Raw genomic sequence first — 16308 nt, 5'->3', positions numbered from 1 at the left:
ACTGAAGGAGCTGAAGAACCATAGGAAGAACAACCATATCAATGAACCAGACTCCAGCATAGCTCCCAGGAACTAAACCACCAACCAATGAGTACACATGTAGGGACCTGTTACTCAAGTCACAAATTTAGCAGAGTATGGCATTGTCCAGGATCAATAGGAGGAACAACCCTTGATTGGGCTTCACAGGTTGGGAGTGGGTGAGCGGGAGTGGAAGCATCCTCATAGAAGCAGAGGGAGGGGAAGAGATATGAGAGTTGTTGGGGGAAGAGGATAACATTTGGAATGTTAATACATAAAATAACCAAGAAAAATAAAATAGAACAACAACTGTCTTATTCCTGCACAAACATCATGACCTAGAAGCAGGTTGGGGAGGAAAGGGTTTATCCAGCTTACACTTCCACATTGCTGTTTCATCACCAAAGGAAGTCAGGACTGGAACTCACGCAGGTCAGGAAGCAGGAGCTGATGCAGAGGCCATGGAGGGATGTTTCTGACTGGCTTGCTTCCCCTGGCTTGTTCAGATTGCTTTCTTATAGTACCCAAGACCTCCAGCCCAGGGATGCCACCACCCACAATGGTCTGGGTCCTCTCACTTTGACCACTAGTTGAGAAAATGCCTTACAGCTGGGTCTCATGAAGGCGTTTCCACAACTGTGGCTCCTTTTCTGTGATAACTCCAGCTTGTGTCAAGTTGACACACAAAACTAGCCAGTGCAACAACCAAAACCAAATAGATGAAGAAGAAGATAATATCTTCAGACCTTAGCCTGTCTATATCCACAAACATATGTCAACACACATTGCAATATGCTCAGACACATACATACATACATGCATACATACATCATACATACATACACACACACAAACACACACACACAGAGACAGAGACAGAGACAGAGAGAGAGTCAGAGACTGGGAGACAAAGAGACAGAGACTAAGATGAGACAGAATATATTAGGGAGTAATTATTAATCACAGAAGTAGGTCACATAACTGTTCAATTAATGACCTAGCCTTCTCATTTGTTCATTTTAAGTTAGTTGTAGAGAGCTTAGAGGGAAATTATTAAAGTTTGAAAAAGGAAAATGTTTAGAATCATGAACAGCATCTATAGAGAAACAACCTATGAAAATTGAATGTAAAATTTTTCCATAGCTTTATGAATAATTTAATTCACAAATGGTTATGGGTAGATGGTCTCATATTCAATAGAGGATAAACAAGGTCATACAATACTGTGACTTCTAGAGGATAAAGATAAGACATGCCTCAGAATTAAATTCTTTTCTTCAGTAAAACAAATTTTAAGAGCCTATTGATTTGGATGTTATTCAGTCACAAGACCAGAATTTGTGTAATTTGTGATGACTTCATTGTTCTCTTATGCATTCACTTTATCTGTGAGATATGTCCTGTCTCCCTTTTATGTCATTCATCAATGCAATATTTACTTTTAGTTTAAATAAGTTGAAACTAAGCCTAAAAGGTATAAAATCAAAGTTTCTATCTTTCATTTTTCCCCTCTGAAACCATTTCCTGTGAAAGCCTATGAAGTTTCCTTTCCTCCTAGATATATAACTTTATGATAATTGAAGTCCTGACCTTAATTATTTTTAGAGTGTGTAAGGGAGAGGAAGTGTTTTGATTATAAGGTCAAAAGTGGTAATTTCATTGAAAGTATTCCTTTGTTATTACCCTACTCAAAGGATTGGGTTCTCATTCCATTTATCAAAACTTATTAACCTTAGCATCTATTCCAGCAAGTATTATTTACATAAAATTTCCAGAAAATGAAATATTTAAAAAAGTTCTGTTGTTATATGTAAAACATGGTGTGTGTGAGTTGGATTGTACATGTGTATATTCACACTCATATTCTCTCTCTCTCTCCATCTGGAACTTGCAATATTTTGGCTGGACTGGCATTAAGAGACATAAATTCTCTTGTATCCTACATTACCATATAAACAGTGCTGGGGCTACACAGGTCTATGGCTACACTTTGGTATTTACATTGGTACAGGGCACCCAAACTCCTTTCCTCTGGCTATGTAACTCGCATTCCTAGCACTGAGCCATCTGTCTCTTCAGTCTGAATACTTTTTAATTGCCCAAATCCACAGACAATATATCTATTTAAAGTATTTCTAGAACTCCACATATAGAAATATTTTTAAACAATAGAAAAATAAATAATAAAAACATATGAGGGAATAAAGGAAAATTTTAGGAAAAATTAAACTTGACTACTAATATTTTAAATATCTTTCAAATATTAACTTATAAAGATGACCTATTTATATAAACCCTTGTTATTCTGTAAATGTTAGCCAAGTTCTTTAATGTCCTATATTTTTGGACTCGAAAATAACTATTATAAACTAAGAGTAAATATTTCACCTCTAAAACAAATCATTCCCTCAAAGTTTTCCATTCGTCTTACATTCGTTAATCAAGTACAGTACCTTATGCTTCAAATTAATCAGTGAGTTTTTCTATAAGCATTAAAAATTATAGGGGAAATTAATAGAATAGTGGAATTACTACCAGATTCAGGGGAGTGGCAGACTGAGTAAAAGCATTTGCTTTTCAAAAATTGTAGAATGAATAAAAAATATTTACAGCTCAATTTTGAAACCCTTATAAAAACTAGAACATGGTTGCCTGTGCCAATAAATCCAGACACTGGCCAGGAAGCATTGCCAAAATTATTAGCTTCTAGTTCAGTGAAAGTGTGTTTCAAGGCAATAAGCAAAATTAGTAGAGAAAGATTGTAGTCTGTTCTGGCAACTATTGATCTGGGGTCCACATGCACACACATGGCCATTTATAACTGCTCATTTATGGAATGTACTACATACACACACAAGTACATATACACACACACAGACACACACACGTGAGTTCATACATACAACACAAGAGAAAACACAACATAAAGAAAAAAACACCACAATTAGTAGAAGCAAGTTATAAAGAATTTATAAACCTATGTCTATACATATTCCAATTTTATAACATTTCAGCTATCTATTATTTTACATGATTTTGCACTTTGGTAATTTCAATGTTACCGCAGTTTAGAATGATTTTGTTTGACATAATTATTTTGCCAGGAACTTACTAATGCTTTACATGGAATCAATAATTTTATAAAATAGGGAAAAGATTCACTCTTATATCACAAATATATTTTTAGCTTGTTTGAAATTTTGCAAGCATAGTTATTCTCATATACATTTAATTAACTCACCTAAGATTTAATTGCCTCTGAACTGTAGTAAAATTATACCTTCTGGGAAATTAACATTTATCTAGCACCAGAAACTGAACAATTTACTCAAGTTGCTAAACCACTTTTTCCTTATTTGTTAATTTTAGTTTAATTGATTAATTGTTACAATAGCAATTTCATATGCTAGTAAGCCAGATATATGTTATATAACATATATGTGTTATAAAAACTAATATATATATACATATATATGCATATATAAATATATATACACACACATATATATTGCTCTGCAAATTCTGGTATATCTAAATCTCCACTTTCAACTCAGATTAAAATTGAAGTTTTTCTAAATGTAATCAGTTAATACCTGTTTTTTATATTTACCCGTTTAAAATGTCATAGGTCCATGAATTTGTTACTATTATTATTACTAAATATCCAAATTAAAACAGATAAATGTGATAAAATGCAATCAAATTACTTACGTTAAAATATGTTTATTTTATACTAGTATATTTTTATTATTTAAATAAAAAGTGTGCGTGTTTTCTATGTAAACTTTACTATATATAGAAACATACATCATTCTGTCATTAAAATATTACTTTGAAGAAACTATATAAATTATAGTGATCTCCATTTTCTTTTTTTTTCTTTTTTTTTTTTATTAAGTTGAGTATTTCTTATATACATTTCGAGTGTTATTCCCTTTCCCGGTTTCCGGGCAAACATCCCCCTCCCCCCTCCCCTTCCTTATGGGTGTTCCCCTCCCAACCCTCCCCCCATTGCCGCCCTCCCCCCATAGACTAGTTCACTGGGGGTTCAGTCTTAGCAGGACCCAGGGCTTCCCCTTCCACTGGTGCTTTTACTAGGATATTCATTGCTACCTATGAGGTCAGAGTCCAGGGTCAGTCCATGTATAGTCTTTAGGTAGTGGCTTAGTCCCTGGAAGCTCTGGTTGCTTGACATTGTTGTACTTTTGGGGTCTCAAGCCCCTTCAAGCTCTTCCAGTTCTTTCTCTGATTCCTTCAACGGGGGTCCTATTCTCAGTTCAGTGGTTTGCTGGTGGCATTCGCCTCTGTATTTGCTGTATTCTGGCTGTGTCTCTCAGGAGCGATCTACATCCGGCTCCTGTCAGTCTGCACTTCTTTGCTTCATCCATCTTGTCTAATTGGGTGGCTGTATATGTATGGGCCACATGTGGGGCAGGCTCTGAATGGGTGTTCCTTCAGTCTCTGTTTTAATCTTTGCCTCTCCCTTCCCTGCCAAGGGTATTCTTTTTCCTCATTTAAAGAAGGAGTGAAGCATTCACATTTTGATCATCCGTCTTGAGTTTCGTTTGTTCTAGGGATCTAGGGTAATTCAAGCATTTGGGCTAATAGCCACTTATCAATGAGTGCATACCATGTATGTCTTTCTGTGATTGGGTTAGCTCACTCAGGATGATATTTTCCAGTTCCAACCATTTGCCTACGAATTTCATAAACTCGTTGTTTTTGATAGCTGAGTAATATTCCATTGCGTAGATGTACCACATTTTCTGTATCCATTCCTCTGTTGAAGGGCATCTGGGTTCTTTCCATTTTCTGGCTATTATAAATAAGGCTGTGATGAACATAGTGGAGCACGTGTCTCTTTTATATGTTGAGGCATCTTTTGGGTATATGCCCAAGAGAGGTATAGCTGGATGCTCAGGCAGTTCAATGTCCAATTTTCTGAGGATTCTCCAGACTGATTTCCAGAATGGTTTTACCAGTCTGCAATCCCACCAACAATGGAGGAGTGTTCCTCTTTCTCCACATCCTCGCCAGCATCTGCTGTCACCTGAGTTTTTGATCTTAGCCAATCGCACTGGTGTGAGGTGAAATCTCAGGGTTGTTTTGATTTGCATTTCCCTTATGACTAAAGATGTTGAACATTTCTTTAGGTGTTTCTCAGCCATTCGGCATTCCTCAGCTGTGAATTCTTTGTTTAGCTCTGAACCCCATTTTTTAATAGGGTTATTTGTTTCCCTGCGGTCTAACTTCTTGAGTTCTTTGTATATTTTGGATATAAGGCCTCTATCTGTTGTAGGATTGGTAAAGATCTTTTCTCAATCTGTTGGTTGCCGTTTTGTCCTAACCACAGTGTCCTTTGCCTTACAGAAGCTTTGCAGTTTTATGAGATCCCATTTGTCGATTCTTGATCTTAGAGCATAAGCCATTGGTGTTTTGTTTAGGAAATTTTTTCCAGTGCCCATGTGTTCCAGATGCTTCCCTAGTTGTTCTTCTATTAGTTTGAGTGTGTCTGGTTTGATGTGGAGGTCCTTGATCCACTTGGACTTAAGCTTTGTACAGGGTGATAAGCATGGATCGATCTGCATTCTTCTACATGTTGCCCTCCAGTTGAACCAGCACCATTTGCTGAAAATGCTATCTTTTTTCCATTGGATGGTTTTGGCTCCTTTGTCAAAAATCAAGTGACCATAGGTGTGTGGGTTCATTTCTGGGTCTTCAATTCTATTCCATTGGTCTATCTGTCTGTCTCTGTACCAATACCATGCAGTTTTTATCACTATTGCTCTGTAATACTGCTTGAGTTCAGGGATAGTGATTCCCCCTGAAGTCCTTTTATTGTTGAGGATAGCTTTAGCTATCCTGGGTTTTTTGTTATTCCAGATGAATTTGCAAATTGTTCTGTCTAACTCTTTGAAGAATTGGATTGGTATTTTGATGGGGATTGCATTGAATCTGTAGATTGCTTTTGGTAAAATGGCCATTTTTACTATATTAATCCTGCCAATCCATGAGCATGGGAGATCTTTCCATCTTCTGAGGTCTTCTTCAATTTCTTTCCTCAGTGTCTTGAAGTTCTTATTGTACAGATCTTTTACTTGCTTGGTTAAAGTCACACCGAGGTACTTTATATTATTTAGGTCTATTATTAAGGGTGTCCTTTCCCTAATTTCTTTCTCAGCTTGTTTCTCTTTTGTATAGAGGAAGGCAACTGATTTATTTGAGTTAATTTTATACCCAGCCACTTTGTTGAAGTTGTTTATCAGCTTTAGTAGTTCTCTGGTGGAACTTTTGGGATCACTTATATATACTATCATGTCATCTGCAAATAGTGATATTTTGACCTCTTCTTTTCCGATCTGTATCCCCTTGATCTCCTTTTGTTGTCTGATTGCTCTGGCTAGAACTTCAAGAACTATATTGAATAAGTAGGGAGAGAGTGGGCAGCCTTGTCTAGTCCCTGATTTTAGTGGGATTGCTTCAAGTTTCTCTCCATTTAGTTTAATGTTAGCAACTGGTTTGCTGTATATGGCTTTTACTATGTTTAGGTATGGGCCTTGAATTCCTATTCTTTCCAGGACTTTTATCATGAAGGGGTGTTGAATTTTGTCAAATGCTTTCTCAGCATCTAATGAAATGATCATGTGGTTCTGTTCTTTCAGTTTGTTTATATAATGGATCACGTTGATGGTTTTCCGTATATTAAACCATCCCTGCATGCCTGGGATGAAGCCTACTTGATCATGGTGGATGATTGTTTTGATGTGCTCTTGAATTCGGTTTGCCAGAATTTTATTGAGTATTTTTGCGTCGATATTCATAAGGGAAATTGGTCTGAAGTTCTCTTTCTTTGTTGGGTCTTTGTGTGGTTTAGGTATAAGAGTAATTGTGGCTTCGTAGAAGGAATTCGGTAGGGCTCCATCTGTTTCAATTTTGTGGAATAGTTTGGATAATATTGGTATGAGGTCTTCCAATCTCCATTTTAAAACCGTGTAAAATATGATAGTATTTTAAAACTTGCCATGAAGACTAAATAATGTAAGGCATCTAAAACTTTAAGCAAAATTAATTCCATTTCTGATGCAGTAAAATTTAGTCACATTACCAAAAATTAATCTCTTCTGTACTGAATGAGAAAATGCTAGATTTTCAGTCAGACATTTCTCTTCAGAAAAATAATAGTAAAACTTAGATGTAATTTTATAATATTACAACATTTAATATATTTAAATGACTCTAAGTTCTTTTTTATTCTTTCTTTACTACAGAACTACAGAGTAGCTCCTGTGGTAATCCAGGAGTTCCACCCAAAGGTGTCCTGTATGGTACAAGGTTTGATGTTGGGGACAAGATCCGCTACAGCTGTGTAACTGGATATATCCTTGATGGTCATCCTCAACTTACCTGCATAGCCAATTCGGTTAATACAGCATCCTGGGATTTCCCTGTTCCCATCTGCAGAGGTAAAATAAATGAACAAATACGTTCATATACTTTATCTATATCTCATCTCTCTCTATCTATCTATCTATCTATCATCTATCTATCATCTATCTATTTATCTGCCTATATTACAGTATGAAATATAATGAAAACCTGGTAAGTGTAAGAGAATATACAGTATAAGTATTTATAGTCTACCTATTATGAATTTATATTCTAGATTTCTCCACCATGTGTCATCTATTTACATCAGATACTGGATGATAAACATAATAAATACTTGTTACAACAAAAGTATTTCATGTATAATAAGCTGTTTTTATTCATAAACATTTCTATATTTAAAACATAATGCATGCATACATATTTTCTAATTCATATTAGAAAACTATATAGAGACTAAGATGCTTAAAATTTAGGATTGCATAAGCTGTTAACCTCATTATTTTGCTTGAATTGAGAAATATTAACTATCTCTTTGGATATTTTAAAATTTCTCACAGAATTTGGCACACCATTTTTTGTGATAGTAATACTTTGTATTTTAATACTGATGCTGTAAAATTACTTATTTCATGAAGGAAATATGTTTAGCATTCATAATGGTTCAAAGTTTAATGTTTGGAAAGATTTAAACCTTAGCTCTATACATTAGTCTTGTCTGCAGAAATTCAGGAGATCAACATTGTGTAGTCTGTGCTTTCTTTCCTATTATGACGTATTTCAACAGTTTATTGAGCTGTGTTTCTCTAATTCCTCACTTACTAGTGTTGGGTAAGAGTGTGCAACTACACATTTAAAATTTTTTCCTCAAGCATCTGCCTGTAGATGAAAAGCAGAGTAACCAGTAAACTCAACCACAGATAACTTCTTACTCATATCTTTTCTACAACTTTACCTGTGTATGTTAATGTATTTATTCTACAGTATGCTCTCAGGCTTTTGTATGTATGTGTGAAATCCACCATTTTATTATTTTTTGTTAGGTAATGAACCTTATTTACAAGAACATGGGAAACTTACGAGTGTCTACACAACTACCAAAGATCCCTTCCTCTTCCACACCATTAATTGCCTAACCATTAACTGCCAGTAGATTCTTAATAACAAGGGAGGCCTAGTAACATCATCTCCGACCTGTCAAAAACTGTTAACAGATCCAGTCTTCTGTAGTTAACCGCAACTGCTATGATTTCTTGAGTTGAATGAGCATCCGTGTCCCGCCCTGTAGACTCAGTTCCTCACTACTGTTCCCCATCCTCCTTTTTCTTTACCTTCTTCCTATGCTCTCATATGTTGTTCATATGTACATGACAATAGGTCCATGATATAAACCCGCTGTTTAGAAGTGTATGGTCAACATCACTTAGCTCAGTACTTGGATAGGACCACAGCAACTACACAACACAATGTACAAATCCGGCAAGACGAGCAGATTGTCACGATAGTGGCATGATTGTTTTGGGTTTTCCTAAAAGTTTTCTGATTACATTTTGAGGTTTGAGCTGGAAGGAAAAAAATCACAGTTGGGTACTGTGATTTTCTAAAAAAAAAGCCTATTGTAGGGAATTCATGGGCCCAAGTAGGGAAGCCACTACTACTCTTTTACAAAATAGACCTCCTATGACCATCAAACTGCCATCCAATATTTGTGTTTATAAGTCACACACAGCTAATGTTTTTTTGCCAACTGTGTCAATAAGTCTATGATTGGTTCTCAGACAAATCACATGACCAATTTGTTCATCTTTCCTGTAGCCAATGCCATGAATTGAAAAACACAACTGCTGTTATCGTAACAATGCTAAATTAACAGACTCTACATGCTGTTTATTGTAGTACATGGGATATCCACACACTCTTTCAAAATGGTCTCTGTGTTAATATTTTTCTAGCATTGCTGTTTGATGCCTCTGCTGTTCCTTCTATTGCTATGGTTACTGTGATCAGTTTTATGCCAAGTACCGCAAACCACTAAAGAATTTAGAAGCATTGTATCTTTTAAATGAATTATAGAAAATTAAGCTCTATATATTAAAAAAGAATGATTGGTCAAGATTAGTCAAATATTAAACATAGGGGACTATTAAGGTCTGAAATTTTAGTCAACTGAAAATGGACTGCTTCTTTTCAATTTTATGAATGGCCATGAAAACCATGTTGTGCTTAGGCTTTGAAAATGACAGTTTTATTTATGAACTGCAAAGCCAAGGTTCAAAATATAATTTTGCACTCTCTATAATACCCAACAGTCAATTTTCAGTCCTACAGAATGATACAAAGGTGTGAGATATCTGCTCCTGTCCTAGGAGGCAAGCCCTCTAAGTGTAAACCTGAATTGTTCATGTGTGGCAGTGGGCCCTTATTGTATCTCTGGGGAGCCATTATCTCTCTCTTCCAAGGCTATAAGCAAATGTTTTTCTCACCACTGTTGGAAGACATTAGAATGTTCTGTAACTAGATGTCTGTAAAAAGATACTCTGACACAAAGGTCAGTTGAGATATGTTCAAAAGATGTTGCAGATCTATGAGAGTTCCAGGGGAAAAATATCTCAGGATTTAAGGGGGTTAGGAGAAAAGCCAAATTTGAACTGCTTTAGCTGTACCAAAGTATGAGATTTGAAAGTCCAATTAACATACATTGACACTTCAAATAATTAAATCACACCTAGGAGAGAATAACTGATCTCAGAGTAAGCAGAAAACAAGTCACGTATATGTCATATATAAGGATATATATGTTTATATATACATATTTTAAAGAGACGCAATTTAGTCACTAAAATAGTTCATAAATATTCAAGATGGAGTGTTTAAAAGGGATTGAAATAAAAACAAAAGAAATTTCTAGTGTTTACAATAGATCATCAACATTATATTAATGTCTCATGCAGGATAGTTGACACATTTCAATTCAAACAATGGAGTTTGGAATTAAGAAAAAAAAAGAGTTCCTCTAGTCCAAATACTCATTGTTTCCCCCACTGACTAGATCATTTGAGAGACATACATACATAGTTTGTATACTTGAAAACCACTGCTTTACTAATAGAATGGCGAAAATAAAGAGGCAGAAAGATCAAAGTCACAATTGAGTTAATATTAAAGGTATCCATGACATACTCAGGTCTATCCCAGGACCCTTGCATGTTAGACAAGCAAGTATGATTATTGATTATACCCTCTGTCATGTTCAAGTTTAATGCAACCACAAAAGCAGGTGCATCTAACTCAGCTATTCCACTTTGCAGTTTTTACCATATCTTCCCCTAAGGATGTACAATTAGAAACCAGAAATAAAAAGACAGATTGGCCATCTCCATCTCTATCTTATCCTAGAGATTTCTTTCATTTTGTTGAGATTCCCTTTCTATTCCAAGGTTAATTTTTTTTTACCTGAGTACACACCCTACTCCATTGCTCCCGCTTCCCAAGGCCCCGCAGGCACATTCACTTTGACTTTCACCATAACCTCTGTGAGTTCTAATTTATCAAAAAGTGGCACCCTCTGTGTTTGTAAATGTTGCCTGCTTAACTTCAGTTTGCCAAGCTCACCTTTTCTTTTCACAGCTACTAAAACTAATGAATGCACTTACTCACTTAAATGTATTCATTAAAAACCTATCCTGTGAAAAGCAGCATTTTATACGCCAAGGAACCAAAGATTGACTAAGAAACAACTCTTGCCTTTAAGAGCTTGTGGTCCAATGGGGCATACTGTAATGTAATCAAGCAGTTACAATAATGTGTGATAATTGATTTAATGGTAGGATCTGTAGGAAAGTTGGGCACCTTTATGAGGAAAGCATTAGTGTCTCCCAGTTGAGGGGATGGAAGTTCATCCGGGGACAGAAATTTAAGAGCTGGCTTCACAAAGGATTACTAAAAATATGAACTATATAGAGCAAGCACATTTTAAGTGAGGTAATAATTCATGTAGAAAGTACAAATTTTCCTTTCCAGCCTTAAACGTAGTTCTCATGTGTTACTAATATTCACTGGCTAAGCACAGAGTCTCTGTCATACTTCATAGAGCACATGATCTAATTTTCTATGTTCAACTTTATCTCCCACCAAGCGACTTTTAGTAAAACTTAAAGAATGGGGAACTAATGTGTTTTTAGAGTATGTCATTGTGATCCTGTTCAAAGGGGAGTGCAGAGCATGGTTTAATCCATGCCTCCATCTCGAGCTGTTGTCACTTGATAGCATACTGATTCCTTAATTTATAACTATGCAGGGGGCTGATAATTCTGTAATGATCTCACTATTGCTTCCCCTGGCGTTTACACAGAGTCTTTCTTTGATGAAACCTTTGCTTTGATAGCTATTTGCTGCTTGCTAGCCATGATAGTTTAATTAAGAAAAAAACAAATGTCATATCAACCTTGAGGGCATGGAGCAAGCATTTTCATGTTGAAAAGCAGGATCCTTTTTATCAGTAACATCTGCTAGTATTTCAAACAGGCAGCTAAGTTTCTGCTAAGCAAAAACCTAAAGAAACTCAAACTGAATGGTTGTCTTCATACCTGGATCACTTAAATTTTCTGTAACCCCTTCTTTTGACATACACTTCTGTGAAATCTATTCCCACTGACATTTCATTTAGCCTGAGAGCCCTTCTCAACCTAGTGCTCCCAACACTTTCAACAAACTAAGAGTAGTTTGGGGCTATGGAGAATGAATATAGAATCCTAGATTGAAAGTTATCAAATTTGTAATAGTGATATAGATTCAGAGAAGCATTTAGATACATATACTCCAAAAATCAGTACAACAGACATTTGTGAATTGTAGTGTTTCACTTGAATTTTGCTCTTTTTTTCATATCTAAAAATATATTAGAGGGAACAATGTACTAAGATGTAATGAATGACATATATAATATAGTAACTACTATTTGTGTTAGGAATTATTGAAATTTGGATTAACAATATAAATATTAAAAGTTACTGAGCCATATTTAGGTCTAAAATCTAAAAGTTAAGATTTTATATAGACGTTCAGGGAAAGACGTGATGAGGTAAAGGGTGTATACACATAAAACACTGGTTAAGATGCTTTTTATCTGATGGCATTGTGCTGGAACAGTTGTAACCTTAGTAAATGCAGTTGGGATACAGAAAGTTGTAAAATAGGATTGTCACTGAATATTTGACAGCACAAACATACAAAAGGATTATAGGAAAGACATTACAGGACAAAGTGAAATACATTTTAACTGTCTAAACTAATAATTATGAGTGGAAAGGTTTTTCATTATTTACCTAGATACAGGACTATGTTTTACCCCAAATATGATAAGAAAATAACTAACAGAGAAACAACAGCAATTTTCCTTGTTGCACATGCCATTTTATTGACAGAAATTTTAAGGAATCCTAGGCAAAATTGTAATGTCAAATATAGAATTGGTATTTGTCATGAAACATGATAGGTGAAGATATATAAATAGTAGAGAATTAGAGCAAACGTTTTCCTCTAGAAGTAGTAATTTATCTCACTGTATGTGATTTACTGAATTTATATGACTTTATGGATAATCCCTCAGGAGTCCACCCAAATCAGAAATAAAAAATTCCAAATGTAATATGCAAACTACTATACATACATACATGCTGAGATGTAATATTAAAATCTTAAGAACAATGTAGTAGATATGGATGATGAACTTGAATTAAAATTATTTAGCATGAAAGATACTCAATAATACTTTAGTTAAGCACAAAATAATTCCCTCATATTTTATGAATTTTAGTAACACTTGAATACAAACGAAAGTTGCTATTTGAAATATAAAACTATATTCTTTAGGGAGGTATTCAGAAATAGTTTGTCTTCACTGTAACTTTGTACTTTAAATTTTGTAGTAGGTACATTTTTTATTTAAACAACAGTTTTGATGTGGTAGATGTCATCCTGTTAGAAAGGTATGATATGCCCAAGCAGTTGGGATACCGTCACTTAGTACAGTAGACAACTGCTGCATTTAGAACTAAAGGAAAGGTGTTCTTGACATTGTCAATTTCTCTTGTCAGTCAGAATTCTGGAACTTGTACCAGAACTGTTCACAGAAATTTGAGGCTAAGCTGTACTGTAATCAACCTACACACGTGTGTGTATTAATGTGTGTGTGATATGTATCTATACATACACATATTTACACAGATATAAACATATTATATAACACACACACACACACTTTTAGCTTTAATAGCAGGTTTCTATATGACCTTTCAAAAGTCATTGATGTTCTCCTATCCTGTACTGTACAGCATTTAACCTTTTCTGTTCCATAGTTGTGTTTTTATTCTAATTAATTAATCAATTAATTTTACTTCTCAACCATAGTTTCCTCTCCCTCCTCTTCTTCCACTTTTTTTAGCTCCTCTTACCTCCAACCTCTTTCCACTCTTCCCTTTCTCTTCAGAAAAGAGGAGACCTCTCATCGATAGTAACAGGCCCCTGCGTATAAAGTTGCAGTAAGACTGAGTTCATCTTCTCCTACTGAGGCTAGCCCAATAGGGGGAAAGGTTCCCAAAAACAGGCAACAGAGTGAGAGACAGCCCCTGCTTCGATTCTTAGGAGTCCCACATGAAGTCCAAGCTGCATAATATATATGTGGGGGGCCTAGTTAAGCCTTCTGCATACTCCTTGGTTGGAAGTTCAGTTTCTCTGGGCCTCTATGGGACCTGGTTAGTAGATTCTGTAAGTTTCCTTGTGATGTTCTTGAATCCTTTGGCTTCTACATCCCCTCCTCCCCCTCTTACAGAGGATTCCCTAAGCACTAATGTGTAGCTGTGGATCTTGGCATCCATTTCTCTCGGTTGTTGGGTGATGTCTCTCTGAAGATGGTTGTAACTGACTGCAGTCTGCAAATATAACAGAATATCATTAACTATGTAAGGGGTGGGTTCACTATTATGGCATGGGGTTCAAGCTGGATCTCTCATTGGTTGTTCCATTCCTCAATTTAAGCTCTACCTTTACCTCTGTACATCTTGTAGTCAGGCTATCTTGTAGGTTGAAGGTTTGTGGCAGGTTGATGCATCAGTGCCTCCACTGGTAGTCTTGCTTGGTTGTAGGAGATGACAAGTTTACACTTCCTATCCTTCATTGCTAGGAGTCTTAACTAGGCTAGCCCTCACGGATTCCTGGGAAGTTCTATGGCTCATCCCATTCCAGTAGTCTCTCCAAGTACTTATTCCCTTTGTCCTCCCCCAACCCGACCTTCCTATTTCCTTTCCTAAGCCCTTTGTCTGCTCCCTTCCCTACTGTTCACCTATGATATTTATTTTATTCTCCATAATTGCTCTTAACTCTATGTTTATCATCTTCTGGAAATCATAAACATTTATAAATGAAGAGAACATTATGTATATACCACCCCACTCGCCAAGTTAAGAGCACAACATTTGATACAGTTATCTACAATCACCTCAAAGACTGCCAGTAAGGTTTCAGGGATATAAATTCACAGGGAAATTTTTATAAATCTCAAAGATAATTTACATCATCATCATTTCCGGAATGATAGAACCTATTGAGCATGGCAAAACACAGTTATCATTTCATATTCCTTAAGCTTCACAAATTCTGCATCTGACATAAAATTTGAATAATATTCTTTTAATCATTGGTTATTAAACACTTTAAATTCTGAAGGTTCCTTGAAGCAAAAATACTTTTTTGTAGTTTTTGCTTATTTCTTCCTTTTCCGCATAGGTTAATTGCTATGGCTAGGGCAATTTTGTCTTAATTTTCCAATAGTTACCAAAGTAATGAGCATACTTTAAAATATTAAGGCCACTTTATTATGGACTGATATTTAATTTATAGCAAATTGTAAAATCTGGTTGAAAATCTGAAAACGTAATACATGTGAAAATAGAACATAAATTCAAGTGAGGCAAACTAAAATAAGAAAAAAATAACATAAAAATTAGATAACTAAAAAGACCCAATTTTAATATTTGAAAGTCAAGTTCTGAATTCTTACATCTTTGGAGTCAACATTAAATGCAGCATTTACAATACAACACATCTAAAAACAAAATTAGATTATAATCTCTCAAACTAAAAAAAACAATCTGAGTAATGTCTCTTGTAAATCATACAGGAATCACAGCATGATTTCGTGATGTTCGTCTATATATCAGTAATAAAAACTTAGGGATGAGCTTCCCAAGGTAGTACTACTACTTCTTACTTGTAATACAAATAGATCTTGACACTGAGTGTATGATTAAGGACTATATTAAGAGAACAATATAAATCAAAACACACATGTCTAATGCCATGAACCAAATCAAATGCTCTAGAAAACAGCTGGATAAATTTAGTTATGCCCCATTTTTCTATATTTTAGAAAAAATAATATTTTGTTAGTTTGCATGTCTGGAATCTGGCCTGCAAATTAATCATCTAAAAATACAATCAAGACAGAAAATGCACCTGCATTAATGAGCTCCTATTTTTATATCTTATCATTCAAAAGACATTAATAATTAAAAATTAATTAATTTAAAAATATTTCTATATTTGAAGAGAGTCCATTATTGTAGTTTAAAGGCATTAAGTTATTTACTTAATTATATATATTAATAATATATATGTATATATTATTATTACATGAATAACATTTATGTTATAATTACTTTTAATTTGTAACTTTTTCATATAGCAAAACATTATTATTTGCATATTATAATTTAATCTTCCTTGTTTGTGTGATATTTCTCATACTTCCTTCTAAAATGACTATTGTTTCTAAATGTTTTTACATACCAAAATTTTATAATATTATATGAACAGGTATAAGGACATTATCAATTCTGTTTATAT

The 16308-nt window shown here is 34.9% G+C and overlaps 1 protein-coding gene across 1 annotated transcript in view; it reads left to right on the top strand.

The window, feature by feature from the left end:
• Csmd3 (CUB and Sushi multiple domains 3) overlaps window positions 1-16308 on the top strand; it is a 1310498-nt gene that overhangs the window by 252933 nt on the left and 1041257 nt on the right. The window contains exon 4 of the mRNA XM_087559497.1: window positions 7290-7484. Coding sequence (XP_087415623.1) covers window positions 7290-7484 — 195 coding nt within the window. The remainder of the gene's footprint in view (window positions 1-7289; window positions 7485-16308) is intronic.

This window comes from Rattus norvegicus, chromosome 7 (genome assembly GCF_021556685.1).
Source record: "Rattus norvegicus strain SHRSP/BbbUtx chromosome 7, alternate assembly SHRSP_T2T, whole genome shotgun sequence".
Lineage (NCBI taxonomy): Eukaryota > Metazoa > Chordata > Mammalia > Rodentia > Muridae > Rattus > Rattus norvegicus.
This window is presented reverse-complemented; position numbering and strand designations above follow the sequence as displayed.